Raw genomic sequence first — 18,765 nt, forward strand, 5'->3', positions numbered from 1 at the left:
ATTATAACAGATTAATACTAGAATATGGTGCTAGTCATGAAAAATGCTATGAAAATCATATAGAGCAGCAGCAGTCTCATATGCCATTGAACTATGGGAAATACAGGTTAACAAGCTGTACCTTTCAGCCATCAGCCACGACTCATGTTCTGTAGCAGTTCCACATCACAGACCGTAGCCTGAATAAGCTACATAAAAGTCAAAAGAATTTACTGACCCTCACCACACTGGCATACTGCATCCTTGTAATGGCCATCCTTACAGAGTTCCTCAGAAGGGAATAAGGTATCAAAAGGTGATGGCTCTAGTGGTTCTTCTCAAAGATGTTGCTATTGTATTGTGGTCTACCATGACTGCAAGGTAAGGAAGGCTTTTTTTGTGTGTGTGTGGGGGGGGGGCTTATTTTTTTGACATATATATGCCACAGTGCTTGCATTGTACCATTATGTTCCTCATTTGCAGATTCTTCACTGTACATATTGTGTTGTATGTAATTTTCAAATGTAGGAATTATGAAAAGTTGTTAAAGTACTAAAACAATAAAAAAAAAAAAATGAAAAATATTTGTATTATGTACCAGAAATTTCATGTTAATGAAATATTAATATAGTAGTGAAGTTTCAGATCTCTCCTTCTAGCAGTAAATGACAATAGCATTATGACACTGAAATCTGGAGGGTAAACTCACACATGATTATGTAGATATTTATTACATAAATTTCTCTTCATAAAATACAAGCAACTTATAAAATTTGTAATTCATAAACAATTACTAGTACTTAGCATTAACATGGAAAAGGAATGACTACATATTAATCACTTCCATAGCTTATTTTAGTTTAAATATACATCATTTATACAGGGATGTAGAAAAGACAATCTGCAATTGTTGATACATCTCACCTCCTGGTGCAGACTCTTTAAACATCCTGTATAGTCATAGTACTATAAAACTAATTTAAAACTGCCAATTACATATTACCCTTTGTGAGGTGCAGGGGCCCTAAGGCTAGGCTAATGTAATTCAGAACATGGAAGGGTAGATGACTGGCTTATGCCTTTGGTTGCACTATCTGACTGAAAACCTCTAGCCGCCTCTTGGAGATTCAAACCTATGCACAGAAGGCACATGACTGACTGGTGCTCCAAACTTCTCTATCACCAAGCATCTGATGATGATAATAATTATTAAAAAAAAAAGGGGAAGGGGGGTAGATTTTCAGAATCCCACCTGATCACACTTCCTACCACCAGTAAGGTCAGGTCTGTTGGGGGATTCTGAAATTAAGGCCTTCAATACAATGAGGTATTCGTATTTTACTGTTGCTGCTACCACATCATTTCATTGTTTCGGCATGGGTTAAATATGGCTGTTGTCCCCTTCACTACAAAAGGTCTCCCCTAAGATCAATAATATCATCTGAAAGCAGCAACAATACCAGGTAATATGAAAAAGATGTCTGACTGAAAAGGTTACAGCCTTTCTATTATCACTCGGGCACCTCCAGGCATTTAGCTTCAACTACACGTGTCATCCTGAAACTGGTTTGATATTTGCACAATACTTCTAGGTCTTCATACTTGTTCACACAGCATATCAGTATACCATTGCCTCAATAAGAGATATAGGTATGCTTCAGTGAACAAGCTGTGGAATGCAGAGAGACTGAAAGTTTAACAGTAAAGTCAACAGGAGAGCCAAAACAAGGGACTTAGAACAAAAAAGGAAGCAAAGATGTTCAGCAAAGACAAAGCTTGCCTACTGTTCCACTGTTTCTACCTCTGTCACTTTCCTCCCTGATGCTTCATATCACAAAGAATCATCTAAGGACAGATAAACATCCCAAGCCTCTTTCAGCTTAGAAATACTGACCATCAGAGAAAAGCAAGAAGTACGAGAGGTGAAATATTAGATAAACTTTTTGTCCCTGTTTGCATATGAAGGGGGAGAGTGTTAGACTAGTGGGACGAAGTAATACTGATCTGTCACAGAGGCCTGGAATAGTATTTTGTCCAATGACCTCTAAGTCAGGCACCAGAAAACACTCTGAAAGACTGACTGATCTGTTCTCTAATCAACACTATAAACATAATATACATAATTACAGCATCCATCCATCCATCATCCAATCCTACGTTGCCCCATGAGAAGCGTAGAAGCCCGGAGCTAGGCAGTTGGTCCTGACATTTAAGATGTGAGTGAAAGTGATTAAATAATTATAAGTAAGGTCAACCATAATACAAACTACACAATATAAGTACTGTATACAGCAACTAGCATCACGTACTGACCTGAATCGTCAGTTTAGGTGACTTTGTAGCACTCTTGCTAAACAATTTATTTTGTCTTTTTCACCTTACAACCTGCAATCTCTTGTATGCCTTTTATATCTCCTTCATATCAAGACTGTTGGCATAAATTATATCTCTATTTTTCATACAGTGCCTTAATCCCAGATGGAGCGACCACAGATGAACTGCCTCCATATCATCCTGTCTTCTGCCATCAGGCTGTCATCCCTCCAGCTCACACTACTATTATTCATATCTCACAACACATTCCTTCACTTCTTCCTTAGTCTCTCCCTTCCCCTCTCCCAAATGCTGACTTAACTGGCATGGAAATGGTACTAAAAGGCCTCCTAACCTCACCACAATACAGTCCACTGAGTCATGCAGCTGAAAATGGTACATTTGTGTGCCACAGTCTCTGCTCACCTTCTACCCTCATCCATGACTGAGGGGATGTCATAGCTCAAGTTTCACACAAAAATATCCATTGCTGGATATGCTTGTAAGGTGGAGTCAGGGTTCCTGAGGCTTGTAACAGTATAAGTGACTGAACCATTTCACTAAGTACACTGCTATTTGCTTTCCCTCTACTGTGCTTTTCTCTTGCCTTGCTTTTTTGTGCACTACCTCACCCCATCCTTAGGTGGAAAATAGAGGTCAGGATGATGATGGTGATGATGATATGATGATAAGTTCTGAGCTTCTCGGATTACCAGGAAAACACTGGTCGTGAACTGTTCCTCATGCAGTCAAACAAATCTTCAACCTACCACCTTAACACTGAACAGGAGATCTGTGGCATGAATCCCTGGTTGTGACTTCCTTCAGCCAGCAGGACTGGATTAGAGGGCAAGCAAAAGTGATGGCTCAGGAGTGAACAATATTCTAACTATTTGGTGACAGCTTATGAAATGGTCACATGAAAGCTAGATATCACAGCCTTAAAACAAGTGGAATCAAAATATGTCAAGGAACCCAATGTAACCAAGCTGACAACATATGGGGCTCCCCCCCACAAAAAGCATTTAACCCCTTCGCCATGATGAAACACCCTGTACGTCATTTCTAGGCAACAGGGGTGTATGACGATGCAACCAGGACATCTAAAGCCAATGCATTACTATGGGGATAGCAGAAGGCTGCCTAAAGCTTCCTTGCACCTCTTCCACCTACTCGGATATGGTACCGGTGGGAAGAGAAGCTCATGCTGAAGTAGCTAAGGGGCTAAGCTTGTGGTGAAGGGACTTAACAACCTCAATTCAATGACATATTTACATATTTTATTCTTGCTGCTTTCAAATGATTTTGTTCAACTTTGAGACACAGGTTGTCAAGGGGTTAATAGAGACTCATTTTTAACCCTGTCATTAAACCAGTCTCTCCAGAACTTAATAAAAAGGCATCTGAGTGAAATACTTTGGCACTAATGCACTTAGAATATAGTTTTCTATCCCCCAGTATAGAGTACTTTACTCTCTACGTCATGCAAAATGGAGTTTACTGAAAATAGTATGGATTATGATGTGGAAAATCTCATTAAAACTGAGTAATAAACATGCCACAGCTTTCTAAACATAGTCTTTTCGATGTTGTTAAAATGAGGTCATCTGCTTTTTACCTTCCATTTTCTCCCCTGACACATACATGGTTACTGTAGTAGTGTACCATATCTAATTTATACCTCCCAGAAACATGAAATAAACCCATCAGGTGACAGACCAGGGTGCTGCACTTCTATCAGTACAGTCTGACCCTCCTCACTATAATGATGCCATCCTAATACTACTACCATCACATGATTTGATTCAGCTTATAAAGACTCTTAAAAAAAAAAAAAAAAAGTTAAAAATTATCACCATTAACCACTTCACTATGAAAGATCTACACAAAGTTAAATAAAACTATCAGCAGCAGGAATAAAGTACAAGAGAAATCATCTGGTTGAAGGCATTAATATTACTGAGCCTTAGCTTGTCATAAGATGGGGCCTTGAAGCAATTCCAGGGAAATACAACTACAGTATTTTTTTTTTTGTAATGCCTTCAGTATCATTAGGTTGCTTTCAGTTTCTTCTTTCTACCTTCTGTTGATTTTATTCACCTCAGGAAATACTTCTCATACCAATAGGCTAATGAAGACTAACCCTTCAGCCTGAAAAGTCTATCATGACTGCATAAAATCACCTGAATATAACAAAAGAAAATAATCATACTGAAGTGGTTTAAGTGTGGTATTTCATGTTATCAGAAATTATCGACTATAGGTACCATGCCAGTCATGAAATTGTGAAGTATTACAGTTGACAATCACAAAATATAAACAATAATGAAAAAAGATACCCCAATGCATTAAATGGAGAATACATTAGTATATAAATGAAAGTTTCATACAGTTCATTCAATAAAACACTCTCATTTCCAAGACAAACACACTTCTTGGAATTGGTAAACGAAGTGTGATCAGTTCTTTTCTTGTTGGTCACACACTTCCCCTACTAAATCAGTCACTTATTTTACTTCGGACATAAATGCTGTACCCTAATACAGTACTGTACTGTAGTGTTTTCATAACAACAGAAAATTGTAACACACTAAAGGTGTATCACTGATGTGGTCAAGATTTCAAAATGAAATGAACTCCCCCCCCACCCCTTCTAAAAAATAAAAAAAATAAAAATAGTTAAAAAAAAAGTTTTGAAAACTGATCGCAACCCACAATGCACACATGTAAAGAATTGTTATGCATTCTAATGACACAATATAAGAGAGTATGAGCAACAATGCAATACTGTACTGTAATTGAAATGTGGTGCTGGAGAGAGACACCTTCATGCAGTGGCACCAATATAATCAAGTGGCTCTGCTGCCTGATTTTTAAAACACTTCTCAGGTCCCTCCCACTCCCCAGAAAGGAGGATGGTGGACGACAGAGGGCAACTTCTGTCTGCATTCCACCCTAACATTAAGATGAGCCAGGGGTCCACAACAACACCAACAGCCTGGATCATACCCAGGCTGGAGATGGAAGAGGGCTAAGAAATAACCTCAAATCCATTCTCAACCTCAAAATGGCTGACCACATGTGACTCAAAGGACTCTTGAGGCACCACCCTGGGGAAGACGGCATTACACATGGGGCATATACGGTCGTCCTCTTCAACACCCCCTCCACCTCCAACCCCACCCAGGGAGGGGTCAGGGGAGGTGCTTACTGTGCGGGTGTCGGGGCGTGTAGGGTCACTGCTGTTGCCAATTCCACTGCCACCACCCTCACGTCCACCACCCTCGTCATCACTCACCTGCGGGATTTGTTGTAGGAATTCTGTGTTACTACTACTCTATACCAGCTCTCTTGAAGGAATTGTAAGAGTAAGGTCACCTGAACAAGAATGAAATCATGACATCATAAATACCATCACTACAATGTACTCATCCTGATCTCCTTTTGCCACCTCATCCTGATCTCCTTTTTCCACCTAAGAGGGTGTGGCAGGATACAAGAAAGAGAAAGCACATAAGAGGCAAAACTATCAAGGACTTTTTTTTCTTTTTCTTTTTTTTGTTGAGTTTTATGCCATGTCCCCTTTTGTTGATAAAGGCTAAGAGGTTGCCCCTGGGTAGAGGACTTGGGTTTTGGTGCATGTAGCGCTCTATGACTGGATGCCCTTCCCGATGTCTACCAATGACTCTTGAGTGGACATGAACCTCCGACCCTTCAGTCAGAGCACTCTAACCCATTGAGCCATGGCTGCCATAACCAGCTAGGTGACAAGAGAGCACTACCTCTCCCGGCATTGCAGCTTACCCGGGGGCAGCGCGACTCACAATTCATCAGTCCAGAGTCAGGCACTCTACCACTGAGCCAGACACTCATTCACACCATTCCAGCCCTCAGAATCCAAGCTCCATTTCACAGATGTAACCACCTACACATTTTTTTTTTTTCTGCATGTATTTTTCACTAAAGCTACACTTTACAAACACTTGCCAGATAGAGTCAATCAGCTGACTATTGAAAGTTAAAAAAAAAAAAAAAAAATTATTCATCTTAGTCTACCACACCTCTAACCTTCAGACTAACTCAAAACCCCTGGGTGAACCCACCTGTACTTGTCTCCAGTCAAAGGGACTCTGGGGTCGCTCCTCTCCAACACCTCCAATATGAACATTGTCACCCCCACTGTCATCTGTCAGTGGGCTGCTGGAGAGTGAAAAAGAGAAGAAATGTTACCTTTTTTTCTTTTTTTTCCTATGTCAGTAAATGAAATCCAATTAAACTATTCCAAACTTCCTCTCAAGGAATCCTCATACTGGGAGCAGCCAAGGAGTACTGTAGATGGTGCTATCTATACACTGGAAGCTAAACCAAGTACCAAAACCAACTAATTACTTCCCAACAGTTTGCAGCGTGATTATATATACTTTTATGACATTTATTAAACACAGATTCTACAACCTCATACAGTATAATTCCCTCAAAGCCTAGGAGATCTTTGACTTAACACACACTCAGTTTTTTCAGACCCTTCAAACAGCAATAATGCTTAACCTATTGGCTCCCAGGGTTCCTGTGGGACGGACTGGGCTGTACAGGTCCTAGGCGTACCACCCTCCGCCTATTGGTTCATAGTCGTGAAGCTCAAAGGTTCCTACCCCAGGGTTCCCCACTTTATTATCTTTTGAAAATGCCCTGTTCCATCCCATATTGAGGAAACTGGGCTTAAATGGGTTATTATCATCATTATCCAGGCCTCTTTTTCCCACCCAAGGGCAGGGTGAGGAGTAGCAATGTCCAGACAGATGAGTTCATCCATCCATCCATCATCCAATCCTACGTTGCCCCATGAGGAGCGTAGGAGCCCGGGGCTCGGCAGTTGGTCCTGACACTTAAGATGAGAGTGACCAGCCTCACTCATCCCTGAGTGGCATTACATGAGCAATAAACCCCAATCACCCCTTGGATATAAACCTTCACCGGCTCAATCCCACTGGAGCGCAATAATTACCCACTAAACCACCAGGCACCAAAATTTGGTTATATGGTTACCACTCAGTGTAGTAAATGGTTTCCTGGTGTACAGGAAACCATTTGGCTTGTCACTCAGTGTAGTGTCACCTACAGGCAAAAAGGAAGAGGAATGAATGAAGGAAGGAAAGACGGTAGAGGGAGTGTAAAGTCACCCGTAGGAAGAAGGACGTGGAAAGAATGATGGAAAGTAGACAGATGGAGATGGAAGGGAAGAAGGATGGAGAAGAGGAAAAGACAGACACCTGAGAGCAGCACTACATCGAGTGAGTGGATGGTGAGCGCCCCCACCGACCCATAACAGTATTAATGATGGATATTTCCAGTTAACTCTCTGCTTAATGACATTTGGCTGAATTTATTACAAGAATGAAATATACAAATCAGTTTTATCTTAAACTTTTGAGATATAATGGCAGAAACCAATATTTTTTTTTTTTTTTTTTTTTACCTGATAGCTGCAACATACAGTACATCATAAGATGGAAAACTTGTAGCTACGACACACATCATATAAGCAAGCTTTTTTTTAAAATGAGCATGCTACATATTTCTCCCATATGTCCTCATTACTTCACCATGGCTGAATTCACATTTGTCTTTCCTATAGTTTTCCATGCATTCTTTCATTTCATCACCATCATCATATCCAGTGTTGCCCCATGAGGAGCATAGGAACCCGAGGCTACACAGGTTGGTTCTGACATTTAAGATGAGAGTGACCAGCCTCACTCATCCCTGAGTAGCATTGTGAGCGGAATAAATTTCAACCAACCCTTGAATATAAACCTACACAGACTCAATCTAGCTGAAGCATCTTAATTACCCACTAAACCACCAGGCGCCATAGTTTGGTTATATGGTTACCACCCAGCGTAGTAAATGGTTTCCTGGTGTACAGGGAACCATTTGGCTTTTCACTCAATGTACTCACTCACAGACAGAAAGTAGGGGAAAGAATGAAGGAAAGAATGACAGAAGAGGAAGGATGGAAAGAAGGAAGGAAGAGAGGAAAGGACAGTCATCCAAGAGCAACACTACATCGAATGAGTGGATGGTGTGTGCCCCCACTAACTTGATTAAAACCCATAAAATGTAGCTCGTCATCCATCTGTCTGCCACCTACACATGCATCCCGCCGGCAGACGTGAAAGTGGAGTTGATGACTGACCCGCAGGTGGCCAGTCGACTGTGGCACACACCATCCTCCTCCTCTACCTCCTCCTGTCCTCCTGCTCCTCCTCCCTGGAGCTTGGCAGAGGGTGGAGTGACAGTGAGGGTGGAGAGGGCACGGTCTCGCTGGCCAAGGGTCCCTGTGTTATGGCCATTTACAAAAGGGAAAGAGGACAGGAAGTATTAGGTACTGCCAATTCAGATCCTGTAGTGTACTAAAAAATTCAAAATCCTACCTAAACTAACATAAATGTGATACACAGAAGTTAACACTGTAGCTATTTGCCATCTCAAAATGACAGACCTTTCTACCACGTGTAAATCCTTTCATCAGACAACAACTCTCAAAACGTCACAATCCTGAGCCACTTTCCTTCTCAAACCCATCCAAAAGGTCCTAAAGCAGGACCTCATCCCGAATCTTCCTCATAATATCTCTGGGTGCTCACATTCATAATTATGACCATCCTCAGCTGGTAATATCAGCTAAATTTCTCTATGCCAGAATGCTATGTACCTTACTGTCCATTCTAGATAACCCGTGAGGCCTCATTTTGCCTACCTGAAGAAATACTACTAAATGGTAGCTCAATTGTAGTGCAATATATTGATCTGTTTCTTTGCCTCTATGTATCTCTTACGCATGCACGCACACATGCATGCATGCGCACGCGCACACACACACACACACACACACACACACACACACACACACACACACACACAAAATCTGTATGAGAACAAACTCATAACACACATCCATACCTGTGTGATTCTGACTGTATGGGGGGACACAGACTGAGTGTATGAGTGGTGATAGAAGCAGCAGACCCTGGTGCTGCTCCTGAAGGCTGGACAACAGCTGCTTCATGCGCCTGGTGGCTGACTGTAATGACAATGCAATCTTTCCATCCTCATCCTCATTCTCTTCATCGTCACCCCAGTCCGAGGCCATGGCATCCATTCCTTCACTTACCTGTGAATGTAAGAAGTCAAGGAATTGGACAGGTAACTAGATGGATGAATGGGTGAATAGAAAAATTGTGAATGGACAGGATAGGTAAATAGAGTTTCTGTAGATGGGAGAGTCAAGGAATTGGATAAGCAACTGGAACAGTACATGGGTGGTTGGAAGGGAAGTGAACAGTCTGGATCAGCAGAGATTTACTTAGACAGGCAGTGTGAATAAAGAGCTGAAGGAAATGGATAGGTGGATATATACAGTATAAGGGTGGTTAGAAGAGAGGTAAATGGGCAGAACAGGTGGACAGGTGGTTGGCAGGATGGTCAGTATCCCCTAAAAGAGGACGGTGGACAGCTAAAATGGGATAACTTCAGCCTGCAGCTCTCTGGGTTCACATTCAGATGAACTTGGAGCTAAAACTACTGCTATTAGGAAGACAGATCACTGGATAAGTAGCCAGTCTGAACAGGGTGGAATTGGGTACATGGTTCAGTATTTAAAAGGACAATTTCATCAAAGAGGTGGATGGACTGGATATTACATGTAATGAAATATCATGTAACCATTTTTATGTCTATTTTTGCACTGCCTACAGTACACCTCTGTCAATAATTCCTTACATTACTTACTAAAAAGATAAGGTGACTGATTCCCTCATCCCATCAATCAAGTAACTGAACCATCTTACCTGGTCATAATCGTCAACTGCAGGGTGGAATCTGGTGAGGTCTTCAAAACTCTCCAGGTCATCTGTGTGTAATGCAAAGAAAATACTTCTGCTTGGTACACAGTGCATGACAATATGAAAAACAAGACAAAGCATAGTGCTGTCAGTACAGTATGGGTACCTACAGTATGTACCTTTTTTATCTGTCTATAATTACATAGCTACTGTAATTCATGTACTTGTGTACAGTAGTTACCAAGACTAATGAAACTTGTTAAATGATGACCTATCTATGATTTTTTATGTCTAGAAAATGGAACATGAACCTATTAATAAAAGAGCCAATTCCATAATACCTATCAGTGAACTGGGGTCCCAAGGCTAGGATAACAAAGTCAAAAATATTTATTCCATGAAAAACTCAATACTAGGCCTATGAAATGTAGGCCTACACATATTTTCATAATGGAGAAAATGACACTGTACAATAAACGTCAATATATCAGTATCTTGCAAAGGAAGTGAATCACCTGTCCAGATTCTCTGACTGAAGAGAAATGCATGAGAAAATACAGAATACCTGCAGCTCTTTCACAGCTGCTCACTCCAGCAGCTTACTTATAAAGACTGCAAGCAAAAAGGCCTGAGATCTCACTGTCAACACTGGCAGTACCTCCCAAAGTCAGTAGGTCTAATATGCTCTGCTGGCTATATTTCAGTCCATTCTTACACACACACACACACACACACACACACACACACACACACACACACACACACAAAACATTTTAAGATAGGCAATCAGCCTAACAGAACATATAATTTAAGGTACAAGCAAATGAAAGGACAGGTACAAAGTTTTAAATGTTTCCCCTTCCCTACAAACAGTGTCACAAACAAACAAGCCACTTGAACAAAAAGGAAACAATGTGGCACCTGAGCTTGGAATGATCTTGGTGCGGTGTGATGTCAACTGCGCCAGTTCCGCCACCCCCGCCACTGCCACCCCACCACCTGGCAGTGCTCGCACCTGGGTGGCAATCAGGGCCAGTTTCTCCTTCAGTCGCTGGTTCTCATCACTCAGGGTACTCACCTGACAAAGTTTGGAGTGAACTATCAATTGTTTTAACATCATCTGGTGCTGGAGAGGGATGCCTTCATGTTGTGGCACCAATATAACAGGGTGGTGGATCAATGTGGTTATACAAACATCTCTCAACTACCTCCCTATCCCCCAAGGGGAGGACGGTGGGCTGCAAGAGAGAGCCAGCTTCAGTTTACAGTCCACTGTGTTTACATTCAGATGAACCTGGGGCTGCAGCTACTACTATCACTATCATCATCTCATCATATTATTAAACCTGGACTGTTTGCTATCCTGATGTATGGTACTCAAATATGGGCATAAACTAGGCCCAGCACTTTTCCAATACATTATGAGATGATGTAAAACACCTTCACGTCATCAACTGGATAGTAATAGGTAACTAATTCTGACAACCCCTGATACAATCTGTTGTTGTTGCTGTTGTGGTCCCAGGCTCATCTGGATGTGAACCTTGTGGACTGTGGGTTGAAGTTACCCTTCTGTATTTGAATTCTTCTCCTACACGTGTGTTCTCCTTTTCTGGATTCTCTGATTCAGTGAAAAGCTATGCTATGATGATGATGATGATGATAGTGATGATGATGATGATGATAGTGATGATGATGATGATTGATGAGGACGACAACGATGACAATGATGACGATGACATTGATGATGACAACGACAACAACACCGATGATGATGATGAATGATGATGATCATGAATGATGATGATGATGATGATGATAATAATAATGATGATGAAGATGAATAATGACAATGATGAGAGCTATGACAACAACAACATAGACCCAACAGTACCTGCTTTGTGAGTCTCCTATTATCGTGAGCAGCTCGTGCCAGCTGCCGGGCCAGGCTCATATTCTCTTGGGAGAGAGACGAGAATCTCTCCTTCAGCGAGCAGCATTCCTGGTGCTTGCTGTGTATCTCATGGTTCAGCTGCAGGTTCTTCTCTCGTAGCTTGATGCTGTTCTCCTGCAGGGGGTGAGGGAGTTGGTTCAAGATTATAGTTAGTCCAACTGGTGGTCTCATGGTTAAAATGCCCTAATAAATAGGCTCAACCCCACAATGTGACTGGAGGTGTTACAAATATATAATGCCATCAAGGGAAGTAGGCTAGTCATCTAACAATAAATGCACCAGCCCACAGCAGCACAGACTCAAGCTCCTGTGCCTCAAATCGGGGGTCTGGTGTAAGCCTAAATAAAGCTTCCTAGGTATACTACTAGCAGAGAAAAGGTACTCAAGAAAGTTTCTGAAGCCTCTGAATGTTAGGCTTTCTTTCAGACTGCCATATTTCTAATCCTTCCACTACAAATGGTCACTCTAAAATAAGTCATCTGCAGACAGCAGGGATAGCCTATAATAACAAATGACTTCTAAGCTAAAGTAATGGATTCAATGAGTTAATCAACTGAGAAACACTCGGTAAGCACACATCCTTACCTGCAACTTCCCTATTTCCCCAAACAGCTCTGACTTGCCCGTGATGAGCCGTGAGTTATCATCTTCAATAAGTGCCATTTTCTTCTGAAGCTTGTGGTAGCGCTCCTTCATGTTTCTGAGAGCAACCTGAAGATTCCAGTGAAGAAAATTACATTAGATGACCTTTATTCCAAAGAATACAGATACACGATATAATTACGGACAGTTCTCACTATAAATCACGAAATACAGTATGCCATAATGGCACTCAATTTTTTCCATGCAAACTGACAGCAACAGTAAATTGCCTAAAACTGGATAATCTGCTTTAAAAACGGAAATTTTTCTTTAACTTAATGTGAATTTAATACTGTAGTAGTTTTACAATACGTTTACAATAGTCCTTCATTCAGTCCTAACTACTGGCTACTTTATCACAAACTTATTCACTTGAAGTACTTCACAACCACAACACAAACAATCCTCCAACATAACTTCAACAAAAAGACCCCTGGAAACACCTAGCTGAAGTGGCCAGTTTCTTGCAGTTAACTAGGTTCACATCCAGATGAGGCTGAGGTTACAACAACACATACTACTATTACTAATATAAATCTAAGCTGGCACTACCTCACCTATGGTGGCAACCTGTACTCAGAAAATCTTAAATAACTTCTTGAGCCAAATATTCCACACCAGTGAACATGTGTTACCTGCAGGGCGTACGTTGATCCTGATGCATCAATACTATAGTTGTGACTGGAGTCAGGGGTGCGTGGGCTGCTGGCTGGACTGCTTAGACCTGACCCTCGCTCACCGCCATTACACACACCGCTCAATGGCCGCCTGAAACATACCACTCAGCATCAGTGCAATTCATCATTGTAGCTGCTTCACCTTAGCTTGATCCAGATTTTCATCTTTTTGCAGCTTTTATTTTTTTATGTACAGTAGTGCACCAACTTTCACTACAGCAGGATTCGCGGAATCCACTTTCGCAGCATGCACCAAATATTCCCTAACTTCCACTTTTGCTTGAAAAAAATCGATTTTCGCGCACAAATTTTTGGTTTGGGACAATATTTTGAACTTTGAATTTCCTGCACCGCCCGCCCGCAACCCACTGCCATCTTGAATGACGTCATGTCAACACACTGTCCACCCATTCCCGCCATTGTGTACGAGCGTGCTAGCTCCACTGTGTTGGATTCTCACGGTTCAATGGCCTCTACGATACCTGGTAGTGTGGGGAAAGGGCCTGGTGGTGTGGGGGGGAGAGCCTGGTGGTGTGGGGGGAGGGCCGGGAGGCAGTGGTGGTGATAAAAAGTGGCCGGGACATTCAAAGTCGGGCGGTGGCGCCAATACGTCTGGCGTGGCTATGCCTCGGATACTTACCCCCAACATCCATTAAACACCTCAACCTGGTCTCTGTGGTATGTTTCTCCTCATATAATGTGTACAGTACTGTACAGTTTTTATTGTTTGTATCTCACAATGCAATGTACAATAGTGATTTGATGTGCTGTATTGCAAGTGAAAATGAAAATCTGATGTTACTTTAGGATAAACGGGAACCAATTAGCCTTTTTTCCATAAAGACAATGCCCCAACTTTCGCTAATTCTACTTTCGCGCATTATTTTGGGACCCAATTAGGCGCGAAAATTGGTGCCCCACTGTACCTCAATGGAAGGGACAGACAAAGCAATAGCTCTACATTTTTTCCACAGCACTTAATGTATTTATAACTACCATCATATTCTAGTTTTGCAATTCAGCATTAAAGACAGAGCGAGATGGCAATTTTAAGTCACAGTAAAAAGATTATACAGTAATAAATAGTCAATCTCTAGTCAGATATCCATAATACACATTATCCAAAGGCATCATAGGGAAGGGTTAATTCTTGCTATCAATCTCCCTCCAAGGGGCTGATCCAGTCCTGCTGCGGACCTTATATGGACAGATACAGGCAGAAGTACAGCTACTTAACTGTATGAAAATATGCAGATAGTTTGGTAAACAACCTTGACATATTGTAAAGACTTAATGTACGGTTGCAGATTTATCATTTCACTTTTAAGCTGAATAATTATGAAATTTAGCTACACAATATTATGATAAGTCTGTTGGGTTCTAAAGATAGCATTACTGGGTTTCCAGCTTCACTGTTCATGGTCTCATTACGTATCATAAAGGAATGTACTGTATCGGTATTTATGGCACATCAGCAACCGTACACAGCAATTACCTACCCTGGTGATGACAGTTTCCTGTTGTCCTGTGGTCCCCCCAGACTGGTCTCGTCCACTAGTGGCTCAGCCATAATAACACCTGCTGATGTATAATGAATGAATATAATTCAGTTACAGTATTTGTTTGCACTGGAGAGACACCTCCACATGGTGGAACCAACATGTATGGGTGGTTCCTCCATCTCTCTCCCTATCCTCTGAAATAGTGTATGGTGGACTGTAAAACAAGGGTAATTTCAACCTGCAGTCCGTAAGGGCCACATCCAGATGAGCCTGGGCCAGAATAACAACAATAACACTTATTTGTTATGAGGTGAGAAAAGTGGAATGACTGGAAGAAGATGAGTAAAAAACAAAAAAAGGGGGGGGGGAGAGCCAGCTACTGAAAAATACTGTATTACAATGGAACCATTGTTATATGTACAGAGGAGCTATTACAGTTCACAAAAGGATCAGTCCTATGAAGTGTACAATGGAGGGAAATATAAATGATACTGCACCCTGTACATATGTACTACTTGCAGGAGATCACTTACAAGGGGATCTATGATTTCAGCTAAGGAATGCACTGTTCTATTACTATATCTGTCAAGCAGTCTTGCAACTAAAAGGTATTATATTTCACTGAACTTTACATTTATGTGCTTTCAGGTTTTCTTAAAGCAATTTATCTGCACCATTACTATAGTAGCTATATTTACTATCTTCTGTCAGCCTACTACAATATACAATACCATAGCTATACTACGTATTACATATTGTATGTTACTGTAAAATCCACCAACTATTGGGAAGTACTTACTATAGCTGATTTTGGCACTTACTTTAGTTTCCAGTTCCGAGAAAACATCAGCTGTACCAAGGCCAACCTTAATATTAGGATTTATTAAGAAGGGACACGGCACCAGTTGAACTGATCTGACTGATTCTCACTCCTCCCTTTCCTTACTCTTTCCCTCCCTCTTAATATTTATCAGGTGCTGAGATAAAGGCTTCCTAGCACACTCACTCACCTAACAGAGTCTAGTGGGGCACTACAGGTAACGTACCATGTGCAACCTGATAAGAACTCTCGCTGATAAACACTGATAGTAACAAACCCGGAAAACAATATATCATAAGTAAGTGTCAAGTGGGGTTGGTGGAGGATTAGTGCCCCTCCCTGTAAAACAATTAACTCTAAGCCCTTGGCCACCCCGTCTGGGATACATGGCGTCTGGCAATGAATGAATGAATGAAAACTGACAATGCCTTCTATACTGCACATGTAAACAGTGTAATAATCAACCATCAACCACACTGTCCCTGAGAATTTGATAGCTAAAGTTCTTATCAGTTTGCCAGTGATAATCAAGAAATACACTATTCCCAAAGTAAATTACACATAATTTCTCATATCCAGCACCAAGTTTTTGAACATTCAATTTTTTTCTTTTTTTTTAAATGAAAAATACAGGAAAAATAATGATAAATCTAATCTAATCATGGATTCTGTACCATAAATTGGTAAGGGAAATAAGAATAAAAGACAAACTACAGTGAACCTACATTTCACTTGCTTTCCTACGTTTTGGATGTCAAGATCTTTTGCAAACTCTGCCAAGAACAAGCAACTTTACATTACTGCATAAAGCAGTGGCTATACTATGGTATTTCACCTATACTGTGGCACTGGAGATGGGCAGCTTCTGATGGTGGCACCGATATACCAGTACCCACGCAGCTCCATTGCCCAGTTATATAAATGCCCTTTAACTCCCATCCTATCCCCCGAAAGAAGGATGGTTGACTGCAGGAGGTGGGCAACTTCAGCCTGCAATCCACTGGGTTCCCATTTCAAATGAACTTAGGGCAACAACAACTTCAATTACACTATCCCATCAAGAATGAAGGGGACCAGGATGTGGCTACTCAGTTCACATACAGTATTTAAGGCAAAAATTACCAGTAGCTAACCCCTAAGTGGCAGAATGTGAGCAATAAATCTCAATTACCCCTTAGAATTAAACCCTTTACATGACATACCAGACCCAAGAATAGCTACTGTATCTGGTACCAACAACAAGTCTATGCTACACATGAAGGTGATGGTGAACCCATATCAAATGGTGCAAATCTGAATTATGGTTCCATATTATTACAGCTATTCTATTATTCAAAAGACATTACATGAACCACAAAGGAAAAACTGGTTAAAAATTCATTGAGAAATCTGGACTGTAAAAATCATTCTATCTATTGCCACACATCTTAATCCCATAAGGGGTAGCCACAAACAAACTGTCCCTGTGTTGCTGTCCTCCGCCATTTGGCTACCTTTCCTTCAAATGACACCCACCTCCCTATATATCTCTCCACTCCATTCCTTTATCTCATCCTTGGTCTCTACCTCCTCCTCTTTCTGAACCACAATTTTTTTTATGGATTCTGCATTAATATGAGACTGCATTCCAGGCAGCTACATGAGCTATGTAATAACTCAAACAAAATTCTTTTCTATTTGCACCTATGATACCTACCACATGTTCATGTGGATGCTGCGAGTCCTACAAATTACCCAAATGAAGGAGGAATTACCCAAATGAACCTAAATATATGCCCAAATGAAGGAGAAGATACCAAAATGAGCCTAAATAAACACCCACATAAAAGAAAAAATACCCACATGATCCTTTATAATTACCTAAATGATGGAAATACTACCCTAACAATTCAAAATAAATAACCCTTCACTTCCTGCATTTTAAACAATAATATGATCAATAAATCTCCTGTAATAGCAGCTGTGACTCAGTGGGTTACAGCACTGGTTGACATCAGGAAGGGCATCTGGTTGTTAAGTTCTACACGCTCCAAAACCTAAGCCCTTACAAAAAAAAAAAAAGAGAACAGGATACGGCATAAAACCCCCCCCGAAAAAATCGATAAGGTAATCATTTCTTGGCAAACATGTGCTTTATTTAAGGCAATAGAAGCACCTTACCAAATCAGTTCTTCGGCTTCCTGATAGTCTGTTATAGTTTTCTGAATATTCCTGGGGTTGTAAATGAACGTTTCATGCGAAATCTGTTTCCCTGTTGTTTATGTTCCGTTTTATGTTTTATATTCCGCTGATGTCAACTTATTTAATTCATCTATATAATGGTGGAGGAGACTGTCCTAACATAAGTGTTTAATTAAACCTATTCTAATCTAGTTTAACTGTACCTAATAATTCAATCCAACCTAACCTAACCTAACCTAGCATCCAGTTCAGAAACCACCTTTGAGTCTGTTGAGTAAGACAAACAATCAAAGGTACAGCTTAAGGAATGTGATGATAGAGACAGCGGGAAATTTTTCAGCTGGAAAAGGTAATTTACCACCTGAAAAATCAGAAAAACACAGAAAACAAACTGGAAGAATGTGAATTTAATTGGTAAGGTCCTTCTACTGCCTCAAGTAAAGTGTATATTTACCTACTTCTTCCTTGATTCTCAATAATAGTGGAAAAATGCCATCAAAAACTAACTTCGATTTACGCACTAAAAAAAAAAAAAAATAATAAGTCTATGAGAAAATGATGGTGTCATGGGAAAGCCCAAAACTTCATCAAAGGTTTTTAAATACATGAATAACTGACAGTGATTCTGATCACACGACTGAGCAATGAAAGGAGATCCGTACCTTATATGATTCATCGTATCTCGAATAGTTACATGACTATAAACTTGTCTCATGACACTTCGATAGCCTCCACAACAAATCCAAGGACACAAAGAAATAAGTTCAGAAACTTTCCGCATGATGAACTGCATTTATAGTATTTGAACAAACTATGTAGCGTTAAAAGCTTCTAAAACTTTATATTGCCACAT

General features: G+C 40.8%; 1 protein-coding gene across 1 annotated transcript; it reads right to left on the reverse strand.

Moving 5' to 3' along the window:
* Nucleotides 1–5,227: 5,227 nt before the first annotated feature.
* On the reverse strand, nucleotides 5,228–18,657 carry spn-F (C2H2-type zinc binding domain-containing protein spindle-F). Its single transcript, XM_080286843.1, has 11 exons — nucleotides 18,575–18,657; nucleotides 14,909–14,987; nucleotides 13,368–13,500; nucleotides 12,676–12,801; nucleotides 12,031–12,204; nucleotides 11,058–11,214; nucleotides 10,143–10,204; nucleotides 9,256–9,466; nucleotides 8,444–8,630; nucleotides 6,396–6,492; nucleotides 5,228–5,590 (listed from the first exon to the last, which is right to left on the reverse strand). Exons 2-11 carry the CDS (start codon nucleotides 14,977–14,979, stop codon nucleotides 5,324–5,326), a joined length of 1,485 nt encoding a protein of 494 aa, XP_080142969.1. The 5' UTR covers nucleotides 14,980–14,987; nucleotides 18,575–18,657; the 3' UTR covers nucleotides 5,228–5,323.
* Between the last annotated feature and the right edge of the window lie 108 nt (nucleotides 18,658–18,765).

This window comes from Coenobita brevimanus, chromosome 14 (assembly GCF_032717465.1).
Source record: "Coenobita brevimanus isolate Jiangsu-jjx chromosome 14, ASM3271746v2, whole genome shotgun sequence".
NCBI lineage: Eukaryota > Metazoa > Arthropoda > Malacostraca > Decapoda > Coenobitidae > Coenobita > Coenobita brevimanus.

Coding starts and splice junctions, on each gene's coding strand:
- spn-F (XM_080286843.1), bottom strand. CDS start 14,979: ATGGCTGAGCCACTAGTGGACGAGACCAGTCTGGGGGGACCACAGGAC. Junction 10,205..11,057: donor CAAGATCATTCCAAGCTCAG/GTGCCACATTGT, acceptor CATTACACACAG/ATGACCTGGAGAGTTTTGAA. Junction 5,591..6,395: donor TTGACTGGAGACAAGTACAG/GTGGGTTCACCC, acceptor CAAATCCCGCAG/GTGAGTGATGACGAGGGTGG.